The sequence below is a fragment of the Astatotilapia calliptera genome, chromosome 3, assembly GCF_900246225.1.
Source record: "Astatotilapia calliptera chromosome 3, fAstCal1.2, whole genome shotgun sequence".
In the NCBI taxonomy this organism is placed as follows: Eukaryota; Metazoa; Chordata; class Actinopteri; order Cichliformes; family Cichlidae; genus Astatotilapia; species Astatotilapia calliptera.
Window position 1 is genome coordinate 20,670,029 of NC_039304.1, and position 24,807 is coordinate 20,694,835.

General features: G+C 40.9%; 1 protein-coding gene across 8 annotated transcripts in view; it reads left to right on the forward strand.

The window, feature by feature from the left end:
• poln (polymerase (DNA directed) nu) overlaps positions 1–24,807 on the forward strand; it is an 80,777-nt gene that overhangs the window by 6,107 nt on the left and 49,863 nt on the right. For 6 of the 8 annotated variants that reach the window (XM_026162261.1, XM_026162262.1, XM_026162265.1 and 3 more), the window contains exons 2-18: positions 80–292; positions 1,102–1,177; positions 2,571–2,939; positions 3,175–4,412; positions 5,638–5,756; positions 8,372–9,139; positions 9,539–9,708; positions 9,804–9,916; positions 12,011–12,147; positions 13,320–13,388; positions 13,470–13,530; positions 13,795–13,859; positions 18,201–18,284; positions 18,442–18,537; positions 20,429–20,485; positions 20,915–20,971; positions 23,341–23,406. In XM_026162261.1, the coding sequence (XP_026018046.1) occupies positions 151–292; positions 1,102–1,177; positions 2,571–2,939; positions 3,175–4,412; positions 5,638–5,756; positions 8,372–9,139; positions 9,539–9,708; positions 9,804–9,916; positions 12,011–12,147; positions 13,320–13,388; positions 13,470–13,530; positions 13,795–13,859; positions 18,201–18,284; positions 18,442–18,537; positions 20,429–20,485; positions 20,915–20,971; positions 23,341–23,406 (3,687 nt within the window). In that variant the 5' untranslated portion in view covers positions 80–150. Of the gene's footprint in view, positions 1–79; positions 293–1,101; positions 1,178–2,480; positions 2,940–3,174; positions 4,413–5,637; positions 5,757–8,371; positions 9,140–9,538; positions 9,709–9,803; positions 9,917–12,010; positions 12,148–13,319; positions 13,389–13,469; positions 13,531–13,794; positions 13,860–18,200; positions 18,285–18,441; positions 18,538–20,428; positions 20,486–20,914; positions 20,972–23,340; positions 23,407–24,807 lie in introns of those variants that run through there. The other 2 variants (XM_026162263.1, XM_026162264.1) reach the window with 2 other exon arrangements.

Consider the following 24,807-nt stretch of genomic DNA (forward strand, 5'->3'; position numbering starts at 1 on the left):
TTAAATTTTTTTTTTTTAAACGCCAGTTTAAAGCTTGCCTGTTTATCACTGAAGAAGCTCTCTTCTTTGTCCTATTCAGGCATTTCATAGCTGAAGAATCAAAGCTCTGTGGGCCCAGTGGGAGAGCTAAGTTGTTCTGTTGGGGATGAGATGGAGTGGTCCAACAACAGATTGTACACAGGACCCCTGTCACGGGCAGCCCAGAAGGTCTTGGCTGCTCTGCGGGCCCAAAGTCTGCGTGGAGCCAGATGCAACCAAAACTACTCCAGCAATCGCAGACAAAGTCAGGCAGGTTAGAAGAACAGACAAGTTGAGCTTGTTGCAGTATGCCAGTGGTTCTCAAACTACAGACAGCATTGGGTCGCATGGATTAAGAGGGGAATAATATGTTCTAAACACACTGCAATAGGATTTATGAGGGGCGATCGTGGCTCAAGAGTTGGGAGTTCGCCTTGTAATCGGAAGGTTGCCGGTTCGAGCCCCCACTTGGACAGTCTCGGTCGTTGTGTCCTCCGGTGGCGCCAGTGTCCGGCAGCCTCGCCTCTGTCAGTGCGCCCCAGAGTGGCTGTGGCTACAACGTAGCTTGTCATCACCAGTGTGTGAATGGGTGGATGACTGGTTGTGTAAAGCGCTTTGGGGTCCTTAGGGACTAGTAAAGCGCTATACAAATACAGGCCATTTACAATTTATCCGAGGGAGAAAAATCAGCTGAAGCTTTTGTGCTGACATTCATTTCAAGTTGGGGTTGCTTTTTATTGCTGCGGAATGACAAAATCTGGAGGTGAAGGCATAGCAGGAAAAGGTTGGGAACCACTTCATTAAAAATAATAAGAGGAGAAAAAATATAGAATTTATGTATGAATTTGAAACACAAGAAAACTCAAAGAGACTGAAGTTTTGTAAAATACAACTTCTAGGAGGGCTGTTGCAAACTATTATTATAGATATCAGTGTTTTATAAGTTGCTGCTAAGTGCAGATGTGAAAAAGAATAAAGTAGGTCCCATCTCATTTAACATTTTACTGCTCAGTTTGCCTTGCATGCAAGTTATATAATGCTGTCTGTATTTAGTTCTGTGTTCTTTTGATGTGCTTGTGGTAGTGGAGATGTATAATTGCAGCCAGAGGGAGTCTTGGGCAGACAGCAGCTGGAGTCAGGAGGAGAGATGCACATATCAGTAAGTCAGATTAATGTTCAGATATCAGCTTTATCAACACCTCAACAAAATATTAAGCTGATCCTAATGATTATTACTCATCGTTATTGTGGAATACTGTGCGAAAGTCATGAGCCGCCCCTTATAAGTGGTCCTGAGCAATAGTTCTCCAAAGTTTTTCTTTGGCTGCTTTTTCACTCATTATCAGGGCAATACTTTTACTTAACTATTTTCAGAGGAATGTCTTTTAACCTCCTAGAACCTGGCGTCCACATATGTGGACATCACATTTTGGGTTATTTAGACCAAAGTACTCAATTTTGCTCTACAAGGGCCTGATATCCACTCACGAGGACATTATACTGCTACTGTTCTATTGAAATTTTAAACGAATATCCTCATATGTGGCTCTCATTTTTCTTAGAAACAAATTAGTAAAAAAAAAAAAAAAAATCTGATAATTCTTTTATCAGACTGGGTCTCCCGATGAATGAGACTGGGTCTCATTCATCCGGTCCCAATCAGCCCAAATATCAAAGAGAAATTAAAAATGCATGCTGTGGAAGAGTTTGGGTCTTAGGATGTTAAGGCACTGACTCATTCAAGCAATATACGTCACCAAACGAACAGATGAAGCAGTGTTGTTTCTACACATAACAGACCACTTAGCAACTTAGAAAATCCATTTCCATAGACCTTAATGGATCAATGAATCCAAATGTGAAATTTTTGGTTAAATTCGTCAATATTTGTGGAGAACAACAGGAGATACAGCAGTGATTGTCTACAACCATCTGTAAGACATGATGGAGTAAAACATGATGCAGCCCTTATGGTTTGAGACTGCATTTCGGCAAGTGGTTTCGGCAATCTTATGAAAATTCGTGGAACTATGAACACAGAATAGTACCATCAGATATTGATCCACCATGTAATACCACCTGGGAAGCATCTGATTGCCAGCAGCTTCATTTTTTCAGCACGACAGTGATCTCAAACACATAAACGCTATCAGTCAGGGATTTGCCTCCCCATACACCAAACATTGACATTATTAAAGCAGTGTGGGATCATCTAAAAGCAGCCAAAAAGAGCTTTGAGTGTGCTTCAAGAAGCATGGTGATCTACTCAAGGCTACTGAAAGAAAAGACAAAAGCTTGAGAGTTAAGGATTTGATGATGAATAAAGGTGGTCATACCAAATATTGATTTTCTAAGCTCATTAGAACTATGCTGTTACCTCATATACTGTGTTGCCATGGCTGTTTGCACATAATTCAATAAATCTCTGTATTTATTTCCCATTTCTCTGGCAAAATCTAAAGAAATGATGGGTGATACAAGACTTTGACCCAGTACCCAGTACTCTGTTTAATTCAAGATAAAAGAAATTGGTTTTCCATGTTGTGGTCCAGGCCCCAGGTGTCTTCCCTTTCCACCGCTCACTATAATTCCTCCAGTGAGAGGCAGAGCTCTCAGACCTTGGCCATCTATCAGTACTCACAGACACCAGACAGCTCCCTGTCATCTCAGGCTTCCTGTTCTGCCTCCTCCTACTGGGATTTCTCTCTCCAAATGCAGACTGAAGCCTATTATAAGTACTCACAGACATATTCCCACAGAAAGTGCTCTGAACCCCCTGCTTACAAGTCCAGCCAGTCTCTGTCATTTTCTCAGCATGAGGTTCCTGAGACGCCAGCAACTTTCTGTCATGGAGACAGATATACCCTGTCCTTCCAAATACCAGAGAGGCTCTCTGAACATGAAACTACACCACGGAAAAAGTAAGAGACAAAGCAAATAAACATGCAGTTTTATTGCAGAGACTACTTATGTTTAAAGGAATCCCAAAATATATTAACACTGCTTTAGGAATTGCACTTTGATATATTAAAACTATGCAAATTCGGGTGATATTAAGAGAGACATACGTTTAGCATGTATTGACACTGTTCTGGTGCTGATGCTTGGCAGGATGGATTTTAAAAAATTGTTTGCTTATTTTCTTTTCACTTGTAGCTCAACAAAAGAAATCAGACCACCTTTCATCTTGAATATATTTCCAGACAATGAAGCTCCTGACATCATGCTTCCAACAACAGAACAATCTAATTGTCATAAAGAGGAGCCTGCTGCAGTTTGTCATCCAGTATCGTCGTGCCTTAAAATATATGAAGGGAAAGAAAGCAGGACATCAGGTGCACAGACAGAAAAGGTTGGTAAAGACAGCTGGCATATTGCCACAAAACTACAAGACACCAGAGCTCCAGGAAGTCGATTAAAATGGAAGCAGCCTCTATCTGACCCCACTGAAGCAGCCAGTGGTGGAGCAGGAGACAGAGTTGTGCTATACCAGCAGTTAGAATCTGAAACAATCAACACTGGAAGGGCACATCTACTCCCTAGTGTCTTTATTACAAGACAGGAGAACTGTTGCGATGCACATTTGCCCAAGTTGATGAGAAATATAGTTGGGAAGGAAGATGAGGTGCTGATAGCAGATACAGAACATATCACTGAGCTGGGAACCAGACAGATTTCAAACATATGCCGTGAAATTCAAAACGCAGTAAATGAAGCTGCAAGGAAAGAGAGAGAAAATCGAGATGTGAGTGCACTTCATGCAAAAGGATCTGCCTATGAAATGGAGCGAGTTGTGCCTGTGAGAACCATTGAAGACACCACAGTTAAAAGCCATTTGAACTCATTAGACATCGGAGACTATTTTGTTGACAGTGGCACTAAAAGAGAAACACGTGGGGAGAATGAAGAAAATGGTTTAGAATATATAGTCAGTGCCTCTGAAGTCAATACTGAACACTCCCTTGATACTGAGAATAAAGCAACAACAGTTGAACATGAAAATCCACAAAAGATCTCCATATCTTTAGGAAGTGGACTCCAGGATGTGAGCCACTGCTACACTGAAAAGCCTCAGAACAAGGGTCAGATTGGGACCAACACAGCAGAGAACGACCACACTCAGGAGCAGCCTGAGGCCAGGAGCGTCAGCCTCCAGGACAACAGTGCTGAAAACATAGAAAAGACAGAGGTGATGGAGGCCAAAATGGAAGCTACATTTCAGAATAAAACAATGGCAAACGCTAATCATCAGATGGCGCAGGGACAGTGTGAGACACATGATGGAAAACTTGCAGAGTTTCTCGGAATGGACACTGAAGAGGGAAAAGGGGGAGAAGACAGAGAGGCAGAGGAAGTGGCAGCTGTGGACAGTGATGTTGACAATAAATCTGCAGGTAAGTGTGTTGCTAGTGATGTTTCTGTAATATGATTATCCTGACATTGAATGGGGTTTACTTATATTGGGTTTACCACCGATTTTTACCTTCATAATGGCTAATTTGAATAGGTTAATTCAAGGTTTACGATTGTTATGCTCAAAAGAGTGGCAATCACAAGATTAGTCCAGTCAGGAACAGTATAGTCAAAAGAAGAGAGATATTTCCATTTGGGTTAATATTTGTTGTACTAAATGGAGGCAGGAGGAGCAGCAACGTAAACAGAGCACAGGAGCTGGTGTGGAGATGGCTTGTAAAGTGACTTGTAGATACACAGTAACTATACAGACTAAAGCAGCTTAAATAGCATGTCCTATTTGTTACAATCGGAAGTATAACAGAGGATTAGGTGATGTCTCAGGTGGAGTTTTGGCTAGCCTGAAATAAAACTACGGTATGCTTGATTTTTATAATCACTATCAGTGACACTGTCATATCTGTTGAATATGTTTGTTTCCCCTAAAACTCACCCCAGAGAGTGTGCGTTTAGATTTTGAAGGGCCCTGAAGAGACTATAAAGTATACGTTTGTATAACATCACACAAACAATATTTGACATGTAATTAAAATGAAAGAAGTTCATTTCTCAGTTCTATAGAGTGTCTGCCGTATGATTTAACCTGGAAAAAATGAGATTAAAATAAAACTTGGGCTGTTTTAGCTATGGTTGGATTAGAAAAAGCAACTCTAGGGGGTGCTAAAGCTCGTAAAGTTGTGTCAGACATCAGTTCCAGTGGCTCTCAGCCATTTTTCTTTCTTTGATTTGGCACTGATGACATGGCAGGGCTGAAGAGACTCAGCACTGATGGGAGACTTTGTGCCTGCTCACATTACAGCTGCATGAAGGTGCTTGAGTCTCAGCTGCAGAGACAATGCCGAGTCAAGACCCATTGTACACACGTACACACACACACACACACACACACACACACACACACACAGGCACAAACACTCTCGAACAAATTGGAAGTTGTGTCGTAGCAAAACGTCAGCTTGATCTTAGCTAAGATTTATAGTGTTGCCTGACCTTGTCCTATCACACACTGCTGAGGTGCCACACACACTGTGTAAGCATCCATACATGCTGCCTCAAACATGCTTACATAACAGAACTGGTTTATTGATTGAGGACTGACTTGAAAAGTGATGAACAGATGAAAAATGCTCTAACATCCTCTTCTAGGGAACTCAGAGGGAGAAAGGGCTGCTATGCCAACATTGTCCCAGGAGTGTGGGGCTAATTGGTCGTGGATTAGAGCTGCCCGTCTCAGTAGCAGCCAGCAGCAGCATGACAATGCAAAAGTAAGTTTCATAAGAGAAATGTTGCAAAATTCCAAAAACTGCTTTACATTGCAACCCTAAGTAATGCTCATAGGGCATAAATGCTGAGCTTAATTTATGCCTACTTAGCTCACATAATCAGTAAGATGGGAAGAGGACATGAAGTGTTTTGCCCATAACAAATCCGCTTTGACACTTCAGTTGGGTAGAAAGTGTACTTGCTAAGCTTTGTTGTCACTTGCAGTCTTTTACTTGTCCTTTTTCTTATACATTTAACTGATGTGTCTTTATTTCCCCGTTTCTTCCGCTTATCTCTGCCTCTGCTTTTTTCACTGAAAAACTAAAAAGTCCTAAAATTTAAATACGTGCTTTCAGGTTAGACCAAGGCTGCTGTGTCTCTCATTTACATAGATATAAATGTAGCTAGTGTGAAATAAGAGTTTTGTCAGCAGCACTGCAGCACACAACAAGTAATGGGTCTCCACTGAGTCATAAAGACCCGACAGAGTCGTAGTCCATGATACATATTAGCTGAAAAAGGAGAGCAAACTGCAGAGAGAAAGTGCTATAAAGGGAGTAAGGGAGGTGGTTGGATGGATGCATGGAATGTGGAAGAGCTAATGAGAAGGATGCAGCAGGAGAAGGAGAGAAAAAGAGGGCAGGACTTTACTGTATTGCTACAATCAGCAGCAGACACAGCAGTCCATTCTCCCTCTCTCTTTTCACTCTCTCCATATGCATCAGTACTGGGCTATGGGCCACGGTCTGCCTGGGTTTTCTATCTATATCCTGTAGCACAGCACCCATGAGGGGGGTTCATGACTTTGTCAGCAGGAAAACGGGTTGTGTTTACAGGGAAATGAATGAAGTCTCTCCTCAGGGAGCTGAATCACAGGAATTCCTACCTCCCGGGTCGACAGCCAACAACCTGCAGAATTATGCACATAAATACAGTCACATATCATCTCTGAAAATCCTCAGAAATACCCATCTCTCTATCGCTTGTCAAGACTTCAAAGAACATTTGCACACCTGGTGCTTTTGGATAAAAAGAAAGGAGTTAAAGATATGAATAATATACATTTTTTAAAGATGCCATTAAAGTTACAGGGAGGGGAGATTGTACTTGTGGTAGATGGGACTTGGGGATCATAACAGTTTTGATGTTATGATCATTTGTACTGATATATTGAGTTCAGCGTATTCACATTGTATTTTTTTGCATTGAACTTTATAGATGTAGTTTTCAGGAATAGTTCTCAAGGCTTCTTGAAGGACATTCAAACCTCAGCATCTTTGGATGTTCTGGATGTTGGATGTTCTCAAGATGATCCCACACTGCTTCAGTAACGTTGAGGTCCAGGCTCTGGGGAAGCCAATGACTGAGCGTGTTCCGTAAATGTCAAAGTTGGGTTTGTCACTCCATAAGACCTTAGATTTTCACTATTTTCAGTCCAGTTCTTGTATACTTTGACAGACCACAAACTCTTCTCCCTGTTTTTGTTCTTTAAGAACAGCTTTTTGGCAGTTGCTCTTCCACTGAGGCCATTTCTGATGCGGCTTCAGTGACCAGTAGATGGATCAGCTGAAGGATCTCTCAGCTTCTGTGGCAGGTCTTTGCATGTCAGTATATGCCAAGTTTCCCAGCTTTTTATTATCTTGTTGGTGAAAAAAATACTATTTTTAAAAGCATTTTTCATCAGTTCCAGTGAAAAAATTGAACAAATACCTCTTTGTGACAGGCTGCAAATATCAAAAAGAGCCTAAAGATGCAGTTTCATTCTAATTTGTCCATCATGTGTAGACAAAGCTGACTCTTTATGCTTAAATTAATGATACTTGGCTTAATACACAAATAAAGAAACTTGGTCAGTTACAAGGACTAGGCTGAAAATATGTGAAAAAGCAGCCAAAGAAAAACTTTGGGAGACCTTCAGAAAGCCTGGAGAACTATTGCTCAAGACCTCTTTAAAAAGTTACAAGAAAGTCTGGCTCCTTGGAAGGAAAATATAAAGAAATGAAGAGTGACACAAGTTTTGCACGGCACTATTTAAATATAGACGATAAATACTGTATATTTATTATATGTATGCTGCATGCAATTCAGCTCTGGTACATTAAACCCTTTTTAATGTAACTATTTATAGTCAAACAATCATCGTCATTCAGCCAAAGAAGCAAAGTAGAGCTGCTATTATTGTGTGTCTGTGTGTGTGTCTGCTTTTTTGACCCTGTCCCAGCTTCAGGCAGGTTTGTCAGACAGTATCGCGGCTGTGTTTCTGTCTGGGACACAGTGCTCAGGGCTGACTTTCACATCCTTCTTTCTTTGGCTTCTCTCCTCTTACCCGTTTACTTTTCAGGCCTTCTTTTTTATGCTCTTTCTCACAAACTGTGTGATCCTGCTACGTCAAAGCGCGAATGGGAATAATTAAATTACGTTTCTATTCTAAGTGCTAAAACAAATCATGTCCAACTAGAAGTTTTTATTTCATTCACTTCAGTCCTCTAAGTAGTGAAGTATTGATGTTCTGTGTAACAAAACCTGCAGGGACAGCGGGAGTCTATTTCAAGTGCCTGCTTCTTTTTTTCTGTCCTTTGTCGCTCTCTGCACATTATTCACCTTTTTTGTTGCTTAGACCACTAATGGAAGCACCAGAGGGAGTAGCTCGAGCTTGGTACTGGCCCCAACAATCACTGTTGCGCCTGGACAAATCCTCTTCTCAGTGCAGGAATTGACTTCAGCTGTTGTAGCACCGAAGAAAGAAAATCGAAAACTAAAAAATTCTCCAAGTCATCCTTGCATGAAACTTTCCTTCCCCCTAAAGAGGAAACGTGAAGCATGTCAGCACGAAAACACTGACCCTCCTGCCAAAATCAGCCTAAGCAGACGCCCTCCAAAATGGGAGCCTCCTCGATCCTCACAAGAGAAACCAAGGGAAGGAAGAGTTAGGGAGTCAAAGAGTGCCAGAGAACCACAGGGGAAAGCAAGTCCTTCACATGAAACAAGAGCAGCGTCTGGGGCGTGTACACATCTAGATGCCTCAAACCCAACTCAGCAAAACAGGCAGAATAAAATGGAAAAACTATCAAGGGAATTACCAGGGAAGGCTTCCATTCACCCCCCACTTTCCAAACCATGCAAACCCAAGCAAGCTGCATGTGAAACCAACCCCACCACAAGTGGGCCCAAAGGTTTCCAAAAACTAGTTAGGAACAGTGAGCCGCCGACCCAATCCAAAGCTGGCTGTCTGGCTGCAAGCTTGACATGTGACCCTAGAGTAAAGTACTCTGGAAAACTTAAACCAGATGAGAAGGTGCAGATGCTTGAGATCGCTGGGCAGGCTAAGGTGTTGGTGCTAACAATGGTGTACCAAGATGGAAGCACTCAGTTAGACGCAGAACAGGTAAGGACGCAAAATGTTTATGATCTACGCAGTCATTAGTATGAAATAACATAAATACGTTAAGATAAATTAGGATTTGTGAACTTGAGACACATTATTTCATTGCGGGTAACTTTTATTATCTTATAGATCAGGTCCTTAATGCTGATTGACTAAAGTCTTCAAGCTCACTTCTGCATTCTCATGCACCAAACCTCAGATTGCTGAAGGTTGCATTAATTAAGAAAACCAAAACTGCATCAGTCAGCTAACGTTTACATCTTTAGCGGCTCAGAAAACTGGCTGAAGCTTGCCCTGTGCCTTTCATCACTGTGTAAACTGTATACTCTTGTTGTTTGCTTCATCATTAACTTGCAGCCCCTGTGCTCTTGTAATTCTGCTTTTTGTTCCCTGATATAGAAGCTCACTCCACCAGCGTGTGGCCTCCTCATACTAATGAAGAACGAACTGGACTGCAGCACGCCGGAGGGTGCGCTCGGCCCAAACGACACTCTGGTCTACTTAAAACTAGAACACACACCTGCATGGGCCCAACAACAAGTCCATCAGAGCCAGCAGCTCTTTACTAGGTCTGTGCTTCTATATATGTGTGTCTAATCGAGATCCACATTCGCAAGTGTTTGATACTAAAGCAGGAGTACTTAAAGGTGTGTGTGTCCCACAGAGATATGCTGCTACAGGTGCTATCGAGATGTCAACTGGTGGTGTGCTATAAATCCAAGGATTTGCTACGTACAGTTCTGCAGTTTTACAGACGAGACCTCAGCTGGAAACAAGGCATGACACAAAAATAAAAACAGTTTCCCTAAAGACCTTCACGCATGTACACCTGCTTCTAGCTGTTTATGCACAACACTGCTTTGCAAATTCATTGTCAACATCCACATTTATCAAAGACTTAAGTAATGCCCCTATCTGTTTCTTTATTCCACGTAGTCTAGTGTCAGTAAACCATCCAAGCCACAAACAGCTGGTAGAAAATTAGAGCTTTATTCAACAAACATAGTAAAAACACATTATGGAAGCAAGGCAGCGTGGCGCTGTTGGAAAATGTTTCCATTAAAGAGCAGGAGTCATGAAAAACATACACTGGACACTTAGATGCTTGCACACGACTCCTACAGCAAACATATTTGGTCATATACAATGTGAACACATCCCATATTTTATTGGTGTGACTTTATACAGTGGGGCAAAAAAGTATTTAGTCAGCCACCGATTGTGCAAGTTCCCCCACTTAAAATGATGACAGAGGTCAGTAATTTGCACCAGAGGTACACTTCAACTGTGAGAGACAGAATGTGAAAAAAAAATCCATGAATCCACATGGTAGGATTTGTAAAGAATTTATTCGTAAATCAGGGTGGAAAATAAGTATTTGGTCACCTCAAACAAGGAAAATCTCTGGCTCTCACAGACCTGTAACGTCTTCTGTAAGAAGCTTTTCTGTCCCCCACTCGTTACCTGTATGAATGGCACCTGTTTGAACTCATCATCTGTATAAAAGACACCTGTCCACAGCCTCAAACAGTCAGACTCCAAACTCCGCCATGGCCAAGACCAAGGAGCTTTCGAAGGACACCAGGAAAAGTATTGTAGACCTGCACCAGACTGGGAAGAGTGAATCTACAATAGGCAAGCAGCTTGGTGTGAAAAAATCAACTGTGGGAGCAATCATCAGAAAATGGAAGACATACAAGACCACTGATAATCTCCCTCCATCTGGGGCTCCACGCAAGATCTCATCCCGTGGGGTCAAAATGATCATGAGAACGGTGAGCAAAGATCCCAGAACCACACGGGGGGACCTGGTGAATGACCTGCAGAGAGCTGGGACCAAAGTAACAAAGGTCACCATCAGTAACACACTACAACGGCAGGGAATCAAATCCCGCAGTGCCAGACGTGTTCCGCTGCTGAAGCCAGTGCATGTCCAGGCCCGTCTGAAGTTTGCCAGAGAGCACATGGATGATACAGCAGAGGATTGGGAGAATGTCATGTGGTCAGATGAAACCAAAGTAGAACTTTTTGGTATAAACTCAACTCGTCGTGTTTGGAGGAAGAAGAATACCGAGTTGCATCCCAAGAACACCATACCTACTGTGAAGCATGGGGGTGGAAACATCATGCTATGGGGCTGTTTTTCTGCCAAGGGGACAGGACGACTGATCCGTGTTAAGGACAGAATGAATGGGGCCATGTATCGTGAGATTTTGAGCCAAAACCTCCTTCCATCAGTGAGAACTTTGAAGATGAAACGAGGCTGGGTCTTCCAACATGACAATGATCCAAAACACACCGCCCGGGCAACAAAGGAGTGGCTCTGTAAGAAGCATTTGAAAGTCCTGGAGTGGCCTAGCCAGTCTCCAGACCTCAACCCCATAGAAAATCTGTGGCGGGAGTTGAAAGTCCGTGTTGCTCGGCGACAGCCCCAAAACATCACTGCTCTCGAGAAGATCTGCATGGAGGAATGGGCCAAAATACCAGCTACTGTGTGTGCAAACCTGGTAAAGACCTATAGTAAACGTTTGACCTCTGTTATTGCCAACAAAGGTTATGTTACAAAGTATTGAGTTGTATTTTTGTTATTGACCAAATACTTATTTTCCACCCTGATTTACGAATAAATTCTTTACAAATCCTACCATGTGGATTCATGGATTTTTTTTTTCCACATTCTGTCTCTCACAGTTGAAGTGTACCTCTGGTGCAAATTACTGACCTCTGTCATCATTTTAGGTGGGGGAACTTGCACAATCGGTGGCTGACTAAATACTTTTTTGCCCCACTGTATTCATATGCCAGTCCCTGATCAGTGTGGAGGAAACCAAATGCTGCTTATTATCATGATGAGCTTTTCTCCCTATGCAGTGGCAGGCTGTCATATCCAGGACCCACAGGTGTCAGGGTGGCTGCTGGATCCCACAGACCCGTCCTCCTGCTATCAGGAGCTTCTCCATAAATACTGCAAAAGACCCCACACATTACCCGCCCTGGGTGCCCAGAAAGTAAGCTTAAGTCTAAATTGGCATTTGTTACACTTGACTGCTAAGTAATGTTTCTATAGGACAAATTCTTAGAGCTGGAAGTCTTGTAAGCAGCGTTTTTGGGACTACAGCATCTAATTATTGAAAAATTTAAGGTCCACTGGAGTGCTGCAAACCTGCTTGGATCTGGACTGAAGAAAATCCACACGCCCTATATTTATGAAGAAAGTTTGAATAGTAGAAAATAAAAACAAGGACTTTAAAACAGATCTGTGTACAACTTTTATGAAACATGAAATGAGAAACATGAACAAGCTAAAATGAGCCTGAGAGAAACTCCTTTGGACATATTCAACAAAAGCAGTTTTCTGGTAAGCTCTCTGCTCAGTGAAGAAGATATGAAGGGGGCTGAGTTATATTATGGGGCTGTTTTACTGGATGGGGTGCATTAACTCATTAAAGGCGTTATACAGTGATGCTATTGCAATCCTGGCTCCTTTTACAGTATAATAACCCACCACGTACATCTTAAACTGTAACATCAGTTTGTTCTGAGGCTGCTCGCTGTGTGTGCTGATCAATCTGAAGAGAAGAATCTGACTGTAGTACAGCACCTGTGTGTGTGTAACATAGAATAGGTCAATTCAGGACTCTGTGCGGACGTCCACGTGTCTGTCAGTTTTTTGTAACTCCATCTCGCAAGCAGACAAATCATGTTGAAAAGGGACATTAAGAATGAGTACGACGAGGGCACCTGCAAACAATTATAATCCTGTTCCTATCAAACTGAACAAAACTGCATCAAGGACGCTGGACCAGACTTCTGGCTATGGATTGTGGAAGGCTGATTAAGAGCCACAAAAGTGTGCGATTGCAGTGATTGCCTCAAGACGTTTGTGCCACGAAATGTCAGGTCTCGATATTTTTGCCCATTTCATTTTCACGTGAAAATTAAAAGGTCTGTTTTGTTAAATGTCGAATAGAAAAGAAGGTGATGCTAGTTATACTTTGACACCAAAGGATTTCAGCAGACAGTTGATGTTTTCATGTTTTTGGTGTTGTTTTTTTAACTGAAAAGATACTAATTTTAACTATAGAAGAAACCATGACTCACGAAGTACTTCTACACAACAAACCTGAATCATGTTCCTCCTCCCTTTTCTTTTTTCTCTCTTTGTTTGTGTCTCTCTCAGGTTTCTCAGATTATCTCAGGTCTCTGTTGGCTCTACAGGCTTAATATGAAGCTATGCTCTGAGCTACATGTAGGTAAATGCTCACATACAAACATGCACACACACACACACACACCAACAGATTACCTAACTGATAATTTGTGTGTCCAGAGCCAAGGGCTGTGGCAGCTCTACTCAGATATGGAGCTGAACATGATCCCTGTTCTGGCAGGTGAGCACTGCTTTACTTTTTTCCCTCCAGACACTCAGAATTGTTTTAAAATACAACGAAATCTTCTCACAGATTCTTCACCCCACACCCTGTGAGATTTATTGTGAAAAATATCCCTGAATAAACAGAGTAAAAGCATGTAATACTGGATGACAATTAATTTTTTTATTGGGCTCTTCTAGTTTTCTATATCCACAATAAAAATCTGTCAGCTGTTGAAAGATTTGCTGTTAATGAATCAATAAATTCTTTTTCTTGTTTCAGCCATGGAGAGCCACCGCATCCATGTTGATAAGGAGGCACTAAAGAGAACTTCAGACTTGCTGGGGGTAAGATGGCAAAAAAACTCTGTGGTAAACTGAATGGTTTGACTGGTAGATCTTAAACTTTCACAGTCAGAGTTATTAATAAATAAGAAAAAGATTTCTAGAAGAAAAATAACTACTGCCAGGAGTTATTGGCCTTTGCAGTAAATGTTAATCCCCAACCAGAATACACTGATGAATCAAGATCAGTGCAAATATTTGTAAAAAGTGTGTGTTTGCATGCTGTGTTTTAAACCATTCAACCATTATTTCTGTGAGTTTGTGAAATAAGTTACAGACTAATGCAAAACTGGACATCCAACAAAACCCATTGGGCCAATGCATTAGTTAACATTCATGATATATACTGTAGATATTCTGGTTTCTTTCTTATGTTTAAAGGCTGTTGTGTGATCATACCAAATACGATACTGTATGAAAGGCTTGAAAGTCACCCCTTATATCTTTATGTTTTGCTTCCAAGGAGCCAGCCTGTCCGCTCATTTTTAAAGTGCTGTTGAGCAATAATACTGCAGGCTTTCTGAAGGTCTTTCAATTTTTTTAAAGTAGCTTTTTCACTCATTTTCAGTCAAGTTTGTTTTCTTTAACCTGTTAAATCGTTCAAGCACAAAAGGACACCTAACTCAAGGGATGAACTAGTGTTGTGCCCATACAGAAAAGATAATTTAGCAAAGACCCAGTTTTAAATGTTTTCTTTAGGCATTTTGCTGATCTTCAAAGAGCTATTAGCTGAAAATTTGGAATATCTCAGCATGGTGTGCAGCGCCTCAAAAGACGTGTCAGGCCTAAAATGCTATCTACTTCAGACGAACAGTATGTGAAAGTTATGTTGTTAAGAAATAGGAAAAATCCAACAAAAACCTGACATAGGAACCTCGGGTCCTTCAGTTGATCCATCTACTGGAAGGGAACTCATAAGAAAAGGCTGAGGTATGTCAAATTACACAAGAGCTGAAAATCAATGGTAATCTAAATTGTCATTTTTTGGTTCATTTTATCCTCCATATTTATGAAAGAAGTCAGGAGTGAGGTACAAAAGTGAGCGTCTACAGACATCAGTGTGAACATTAAATAAATCTCTGCAACTTTTTCCTATTTTCCTAACAAAATATAAATAAATAAGTTCAAGACTTTCACACAGTATTTTAATACACGCCAAGCTTAGTATCTGGTTGACTGGGTCAGCTTGGATTTGTCCTGAGTCACTCTGAGTTGATTGTATTTTAGTCTGGCTGCTAAAGCATAGAGCTGTTGATTGATGCTGTATCAGCAGCGATGACAGTAGCAGGATATGAGAAACAGGACAGACCTCAGGGAAAAAAAAGAAAAAACAAACAAAAAACATAAGACAAACAGAAAAATGGTATCTCGTTTCCTTCTTCTGAGCAGATTTCACGAAGTGTGGGGTGGATGTCCTCTGGGGGGCCTGTCCTGTTTACACAAAGAGTAAAAAACAGTTCTGGAGATGAAATTTGAGAACTGTCACGGATGCACAAAGATGTAGATGCAGATGGCATGGACAAACACACGCACAAAGAATACACAACATAGTCAGTTTAGTTTCAACTCACAAGTCTTGCAAACAGCAGCAGGGTTGTTGTTGTGGAGGCAGTCTTGATAGCTCTCTGTGTTACTATAAATAGGACGGATAGTCTGTCTCTTTCCTTTAAGAGGCTGTGCTGCAGGAAGAACGCCTCTGCAGAGACACGCACACACACGCGCTGAGGCACTCAAGTTTTTGAGGCTGTGGCAGAGTTGTGTGTAAATACATTTGTGTGCCTTTTTGTGAAATGTCTGCGTGTGCTGTCATGTGTGTCCAGACTCTGTTGTGCTGGATGTTGTTTTTATCTGAGCTGTCAAGTTCACCTGTTGAAAGACCAACCAGAAAATCCCTCCTGTCTATCAGGCTTCATCTTTCAAAACATACTCACCTGCTCTTTTGTCTCAAATTGTGTTTGAGAACAGCTCAAGAGATCGCAGTGAAAAAACTGTACACACTGTCCACGGTCCTGAAGTTGTAACCATTTAAATTTAAGTGTAATAAAACTTCAATCCAAGGCCGGAGTATTATCAGGATGCTCTCCTTACAAATACTGACAGTACCAAGATCCAGTTTTTGCCGTTGCAGCGTGTTTGTAAATCTGACCTTAAGACAGCTATGCATGAACAAATGTCTGCAAACCTCAATGAACTGAAGCAACACTGTAAAGAAGAGTGGGACAAAATTCCTCCACGATGATGTGACAAAACTGATGAAGCAATACAGAAAGTGATTACTGTAAGTTATTGCTGTTAAAGGTGGTTCTACAAACTACTGAATCATGGCATTCATTTAGTTTTTCACAGGACTGTGTGAAGGTCAGCAGTTCTTTTGTGCCTGACATTGTCCTTTATTTTCAGAAGGGCCTCGTCTGACGGCACATTCCTCTCAGCAAAGGGACTGATTTGTCTCCAGATTGATATAAAACGAAAGTATGCCATTTCACAGTTAGGTTTAATATCCATTTTCCCAATATTTTCTTTTTAACAATTCTTTTTATATAAAACAACAAAAAAATTTTCTTTTTTAACACAATTGTAGCATTTCTTTAAAAAAAAAATCTCCCAAAAAACCAAAATCAAAATTAATCTGTGCGCTGATTATTGTTCTTCTCCACTCTACATATGTTTAAAAAGTCCCTTAAGCTTTCTTCCACCTTGATTTAGATGCCATCTATTTCTTCATTTCCATCAAAAAAGTCCACGTCTTGATCCACATGGTGTGAAGTGCAATAAAATATTGCCCTACAGAGCCCTGTGCCTTCTGTATGTGTGCCTTTGTGTGTCAAGTAAAGTACTAAGGGGCTCCCATCCAATATTGATGAGGCAGTCTGGTGCCTGCTCTGGGCAAGAGAAAAGTGCATATTTTGGACTTTAGGTACATGTCTGACAGCTCACCCCAATTTTTCTCCTTTCATTTTCTTTCTGTCCCTTCGTGTTAGTCTCTCGCCACACTGCTGTCCTTGATTTTGTGCCACAGTTGTTCCACTTCCCCCTACCTTTTTGTCAAGTCATGTCTCTGAACTCTCCTTCTTGTTCCAAATGCAATTTTGTGTTAAACATGTTCTCACCAGTTCATGAATAACCAGTGTTACTTCTCACATTTCCCCCCATGTACCCACACCAGTGTTTACTTCCCAGTTCAACTTTCTTTCAACTCTTCCAATTACCCATTTTTTTGTCCCATATTCCCAAATCCGTCATTCTGCTGCTCTTTCAGACTGTTGTCTCTCATTTCATCAACACATTTACCCCGATACACTCCGCCTCGTTTCCTCTCGTCTCCGTTTCTCTAACCTCATTCCCTGGTTTGTCTGTCAAGTGCTTTGTTCAGACTTGCAGTGAGCTGTGATGAGGGTGTCGTCCCCTTCATTAAAAAAACAGCTCAAAATCTTCACATTTAGCTTAAATATTGTATAAGAATGAATTTCATGCCTTTATGTCCTCATTTAAAACTTTCACGTTTATTTTTTATCACAATCGCGTTCTTCTCGGGATTCATCCTCTTTGCATCTTCAAGTTATTTAATAGTGCTTCTATCTTTCAGTCCTCTCTTCTGTCTCTCCATTTTTTCTATGCCAAGTCACTTGTTTGCCCCATTTCTGTAGCGTAGTTTCTGTTTTTCCCCCTCCTCTCTTTTTTGTGCCATTTGTTTTCCATCATTTCCTCTTTCTATGTTTCTTATGTTGCCCTGGCTTTCCTGCGGCAAGGGTTTTTTCTAAAACAGGGGTGGGGAAATCCAGGCCTCAAGGGCCAGGGTCCTGCAGGTTTTAGGCATCACATGTGTTTCCCATGGGACGGAAAGGTGTAGGAAGAAGGTCACCTAGTAAGATACAGAGTGTAATAAATGACTTCCTGTTTCACATATACAGTCATGTCAAAAAGAAACTAAGTAACCCTCTAAGATTTAGTCATTTGTAAAACCATCTTTAGCAGCAATAACTTGAAGTAACCACTCATTATGTCAGCACGGGGCCATCACAGCACTTTGATTCTTTTCTTTTTCAGCCATTCTGTTGTAGTTTTGCTGCTGTGCTTGAGATCATTCTCCTGTTATCTGTCACACATATAGCCTCACGTTTGACTCTAGAATATTTGGTATACAGAGGAGTTCATGGTGAACTCAGTGACTGCCCCTCCACCACCGTGCATGACAGTTGGTTTTCACCAAGCGTGGTGTTCAAACATCTCCGCTTTGTTTTTGTCTATCCAAAGTATGTTGTTCTAGAGGTCTGTGAACTTTGCTGACCTGATCCGTGCTGCCACGTTCTGCTGTGATTTTGTCTGTCTTTCCAACTCTGTCAGACTAAACTGAAGCAACTGGAGCAGGAAGCACACCGAGCAGCTGGACAAATATTTCTGTTGACCAGCAACACTCAGCTACGAACAGTACGTACCTTCATGTGTACATCTGGATACTGTGTGCAGTATATGGCTTTTCTGTGTCTGTGTGTGTGTATACCGTGCATATGCAAACGTTTGTATTCTTCTACGCTTTGCGTCTGCTTCATGTTTTGTGGATGTTGTGGATTTACAATGTTTGTAGATTCTGTTTGAGAAGCTGCGTCTTCATGAGCGCTGCGAAAACAAGAAGCTTCCCAAGACCATCGGCAAACAGCAGCAGTCAACATCCGAAGCTGCAGTATGACACACACGTGTATAGACACAGACAGATATTTCAGTTTGACCCTCAGTTCTCTGTGAATCCAAAAATGTCTTTAGATTAGAGACAAAGATTTATTTTTTTCATGTTTAGATGTTTCCCCTCAAACTTCAGTACACAGTCACTGTTCTTAGTCACGTCTCTATCTCTGTACAAATATACATGAGCTGCTGCTTGGACAGATTTTATGTCCACCTTTGTACTAGCAGTCAATCACAGCTGACGACCGAATCGCGGAATAGTTTCATCGGCTAAAGCGTCGTAAGCAGCGAGCCTCCTGATTATTAGCCCGACTTTTGTTGCATGTCAGTCTTTGGTTCATTTTACCCACATTTTCTGCCTATTTGAGCTTTTGCTATCTTTTAAATAGTTTTATATGTAACAGCCCTCTTATAAAATTCATCTGTTCCCAGCTTTTAGGGCTTTAATACGTGTACCTCCTTCTTGTATGACTTTAGAATTAAAAAGAAGGTGATATATACATTAGGTCATTAAAAGCTCCTTAGTTATATATAGTAGCCCTAATCTGGCCTCCTGGTGGTAGTGTGCTAACTTAATGGTGAAAATGATGTAACCCTCCCAGGAGAGAAAGTCTAATGGATTGAATGTAGACTGTTAAGGAGCAGAAGATTGACAAGCACTCAGGTCTGACCAACTTGGTATGTGGCAAAACCACTTAACTCTAAAATTTGTATATCAAATCATGAAAACAAGAAATTGCGCTCTTAAATCAAAGGACCTAACTCTTGAATACCCACCAAGAAAACTGTACTATAATACAGTGCGTGCCCAAACATATTCATAGCAGTGAATAGAGAAAAACATCTGAAATTACCACCAATAAAGATCAATGTGGACAATTTTATAGTAATTATTATTATTTGTTAATCACAATTATTTGTTAATTTTAGTGAAAAAACATTTATATTGCACTTTGATGTAAATATAACACTGCATTCCTGCTATTGTATTCATGTTTGCATCAAAATAAAATTGTTCCTTCTTGTTCACATACAATCATCTTTTTGAAGAAAAATCGAAATTTAAGCAATGTCATGATTTTACACTTTTCATACCCAGAGAACAGACAGCTGTCTTGTAAAGATTTATTTACAAGTGTGATAAAAGCAGCGATAGACTGTGGAAGAATGGACTACTGATTTAGAGAGTTGCAGCAACTGAAAAGGTTTGAAAAGGCTGAGGCATTACTGGAGAGTGCAGAGAGGCTGAGCTCGGGAGCAGGTCGGAGGCCCGGGGTGAGCAGCTGGGTATCAGTGGAGAGTGGGCAGACAGGCTAGTCACAGATAAGACTGAGAAATCCACTGGCAGTATTTGGGTGTGTGGGTGACAGAAGCTTCGGTCAAGGGAACACTGGCTGACTTTCCAAAAACAGGCAACATGCTTCAGGCAGGGAAACTGGGAGAAAAACAAAGACACAGGGTTAGAGGCAGGAACAGAGAAACAAACACTAGACTGAGTGAGCCAAGATACCACAATTGTGGACATAATGAACTGGCACATAACAACAGCCAGACCCTGTCCTTAAAAAACACAGCCACAATAAAGGGATTTACAAGAGGTGTGGAAGCAAGCTCGTGTAGGGCAGCACAGACCAGCTGAAGTCTGCATCTGAAATAACAAAGCACAGAGGAACCTGCCCCAACCCTAACAAAACTTAGCACAAAATAATATGACTACTTATACACTGTACTGCATTCCTGTTAATTAAAACCGCTTTACAGAAAATTTTGTTCATGTGCATGTCCTAGAAGCAAAATATAAAGACTTTCAATCGATTTTCTTTTGTACCTGACACGAAAGGCACAAAAATGCAGCTTTTCAGTCTTTGTCTCCTTTCTTTTTATTGCAGCTGTTGCAGCTTCAGGACCTGCACCCTCTGCCAAAAATAATCCTGGACTACAGGCAGGTCTGGCATGTTCATTATTATTATGAATCATCATTATTATGAAAAATGAATGAATGGGAAATTCACTTCTTGAGCAGGAGCCCCTAAAAAACTAGGCGGTCACTGTTGAGCTCTGTAGAAATCAGTTTAATTTTTGTCAGTCAGAAAGGATTATCCAGGTTATGTTCATTGGCCAAAATCACAAATCATTATATGATCATTATATAATGATTATACAGTTCCACTACCAGATGAGACAAGTGGGACTTCTCTAACCAATGGGTGTGTTGTTTTGACCTTATCTGTCTTTTATACTATGATGTTTTCTTCCCAAGTTATTAAATCTGTTCTTTTTAAGATGATCATTGTTTAGCTTTACCTTTTGGGGGTTACATAAGGTATAGAGATAAAGTGTTTTATTGTAACAAATAATTGCATTGTTGTTCACAGGTTCGCAAAATCAAATCTACTTTTATTGATGGGATTTTGTCGTGCATGATGAGCAAGGTGAGTCAACTCTGTTTATACACTATTTTGCTAAAAGTATTCAGTCACATCCAAATCATTGAATTCAGGTGTTCCAATCACGTCCGTGGCCACAGGTGTATACAGTCAAGCACCCAGGCGTGCAGACTGCTTCTGCAAACATTTGTGAAACAATGTTTGTTCCTAGGAGCTCAGTGAATTCCTAAGTGATATGATGCCACCTGTGCAACTCCAGGCCTGAAATTTCCTAGCTACTAAATATTCTACAGTCAGCTGTTAGTGGTATTATAACAAAGTGGAAGTCATTGGGAATGACAGCAACTCAGTCACAAAGCATTAGGCCACATAAAATCACAGGGCCAGGGATCAGCCCTGTGCTGAGGCACATTTTGCTCAGACGTGACCAACGTTCTGCAGAGTCTTACAGACCTCTAAGCTTCATATGGCCTTCAGATTAGCTAAAGAACAGTGCACAGAGAGCTTCGTGGAATCCATTTCCATGGCCGAGCAGCTGCATCCAGGCCTTATTTCACCAATGTCTTCCTGCAAGAACAGTCAAAAATTCCCGTAAGCACTCCTAAACCTTGTGGAAAGCCTTCCCAGAAGAGTTGAAGCTGCTATATCTGCAACAGGCAAAACCTTATGGGTTAGGAATGGGAAGTGACTCAATTTTATATGTGTATGAAGGCAGACGAGCAAATATTTTTGGCAGTACATCCCAAAAAAGTTGCTTGTTTTCAACGGGTCAAAGCGTTTTTAGTGGGAGAAGCATTTCATGACTCATCCAAGTTACTTTTTGGAATTTCCTTAGATGGATGATTGAACATGCATCTTTTTGCAATACAAACTTTCTACAAAATGTATAAAAGGTAAATGTACTCAGTCCACTGGCACTCTTTTTTCTTGATGTGGATTTTTTTAGACTTTTTTGTGAGACTGAAACAACAAAAACTCGAGAGTGAAACCAAAGGTTTAGAAGTTGCTGCAGGCTAGAAGGACTCCTGCAGCTCCCACAGCTTTTGTTTTCATTTGCTTACAGTTTGCTGCTGCGTCAGTGCACTAGAACAGTAATTTATGCTGCTGGACAAACCCGTGTTTTTCCTCTTCACCTTTTAAATTCAGCTGCCGGTGTGAATGTCACCATCTCTCTGAGGCTGTGACAAGATGTGGTTTCACAGCTCCTGAAACAGAGTCATCACAAGTGTGGATGAGCTCTGCTGTGCTGACTTATTAGTGAAATAGTGAAACATGTTGTCTGAGTTGGACTCTCGAAGCTGTTGGTCTGTTTTATTGCCACTGCTGTATTCATTTGGCAGAAGAGAGATGTATCTCTGTGCCTGACTGTCCCTCCACATGGGCCTCTTTCAAGCCTCGTGCATGGGAGCGGCAGCTTGTGTTTGTCAATCTGTGCTTACTCAACCGTGCAAATGAGTCTGCCTGGTGTTCTCCAAAGCTTTTTGGCTTCGGATCATCGTGATTCATTTGGCGGCATTTTGGAAAAAAGCTGGCAACAACAAATGTATACAAATTTCTACTCAGTCATAACTTGAGTATTTGTGGTTTTATAAAATAGATTTTTGTAAAGTGTAAAATGTCACAACTACGTGGACCCTGTGGCTGACACCACAACATCGAATGACGTTTTATTCGCACTTACAATAAAAAAGAAAGATTTAGGAAAACCAGAAAACACCACATCCGAAAAGAAGGCAAGAGTCAGAATGGAGCCACAGTTGAAAGAGTCAGATGCCAGAGTTGGATTAGACGTAGATATAAGGAGTAAAGAAATGAGGGAAGTAAAAAAGCCACATGAGGAACTAACCTTGAGAGTGAATGTGAATAAATTCTGACAGACAAACAATGAGGCACAAGCAGTGGAGATCACTAAAAGTGAATGGGGGAAAACTAAGAATACTACAGAAGCCATACAGACAGACAGACCATGAAATAGTAGCAAAGGTCTGCTGCGTGGGACCTTAGCTACTATATGCTGTAATTATCTTGTCGTCTAATTTATTAGGTTAATAGGTTTGACAGTGTGCAGATGTTTGGGTTACATAACTACACTGCAGTCTTGAGCACTATAGTGTTGTTTTTGTTGGTGCTGTTGATGTTTTGTCCTGCTTATTGCAGCAACATAACTGGCACCCTACTCTGCAAGCAGCTTGTTCAGATTGGGCATGGCACTGTTGAAGGCGTGTGGGTCCAAACACGGGATCAGAGTGATCAGGGCAATCAAGACCGCAGCTGTTGTTTTCAGGCTGTTTTTGGCTATATGGAAACATTAGTGATAACATAGCTGACTGAAATGTTCATGTGATAATGTGTTAAATTTACAGGTTCTCCCTGTTTTTAATTCATATTTGACTCCCTTTGTCTCTTCATGTCAGAGCTACATTTCCTCTACGTGGCACCAGACCAGTGTTGTGACTGGGAGAATCTCTGCAAAACACCCAGTAAGTCAAACTTGCCTTGCATTCCTACCCATCTCTCCCAGCCTTCATTGCACTGGAATTAGTTGATACATCTTGGACTGTTAAAACACTGCAACAGGATTAAGCATCCTTGGAGGAGCTATCCATGGTTCTGAATTGGGAAAATTCAGCGCACTGAATTGGGAAAGTTTCTTTCTAAGAGTTCAAGGCACATGCATAGAATACCTAAAAGACCACATCAATGTGCATTAATAGAAACAGAAACGCTGGATTATATCTATGAGAAATTAAAATTTGGCATTTTAATGACTTACAGCGCAAAATATTTTTACATTTTTATGGAGTGAGGAAAGCCTTTTTCAGAGCTTTTTGCTTAAAGTATTTAAACAGAAATAATATTTGAAAAATCTCACGAAAGATTTGTACACACACACAAATCTTCTGCTCGTGGATTTCTAAGATCCTAACAATCTTCTCCTTTTTGTGTTCTTTATAACTAAGCTTTCATTGGCTATTTCTTTCTGGCTTTCTCCCTTGTCAGAGAAACTCCTTAAGGAAGCTGACTGCATAGTAATTACATGCTCAGTCGTGAATGCTGAGTTCTCATAGAAACAGATGTTTTGGGATTGTTGTGTAACAGCAAGCTGGAGGTTTCTATGAGCAGAGTTTTTTATGAGGTGTAGCTGAGAGACAGCAGCTCAATGTTTAAAACATGAGTGTGAATAAAGGGGCGGGTGTTGGACGCCTGGCTGATAGGGAGCATGTTGAGTTAGAATGGCTTTACAGAGTCAGAGAAATAGTCCTGCTGAAATATTCATACATCCTGGAGCAAAGAGCAGGTGAGGCACAAAGAGGAAGACTTCATTCTAAGAAGACATTCGTTTTTTTGACGGAGTTGATAATTATCATTTTCTTACTGTTATCCTCTATGGTATGAAAATTAGTTAGAAGCTATATATACCTCCCCTTTTTATCAGGCAGTCGTTGGCTTCAGTTGTCTTTGCAATATAATATTCTTGGTAGAGATATTAGAAATGTGGTCTGTGTAACTAGTAAATCAAATATGAGGCCTAGGGGCCAGGACCAATGCGTGAAATGGGCAAATTCTGTCCACTGAATGACTTTGCAAAGTGTGAAAACTGCAGCGAGTTCGTTAATTATTCAGATTTTTCATAAAATGCACTGGCATTCATTCTGTGGTGATGTCAGAGCTAATGAAAGTTAAAAGTGCTGGATCTGGATTTGTTGTTTGAATCAAAAAAATGTTAAATACTTTATGCCGAGTGTGTGAAGTGTAATGACAGTAGACTCAATCAAGTAGAAAACAGATATAAATTGTTGATTTTCCGAATGTAAGCAGTAACATCTCAATAAAGAAACTGGTGTTGTTGATGTTTTTAAACTGACTTAAATTATTATGCA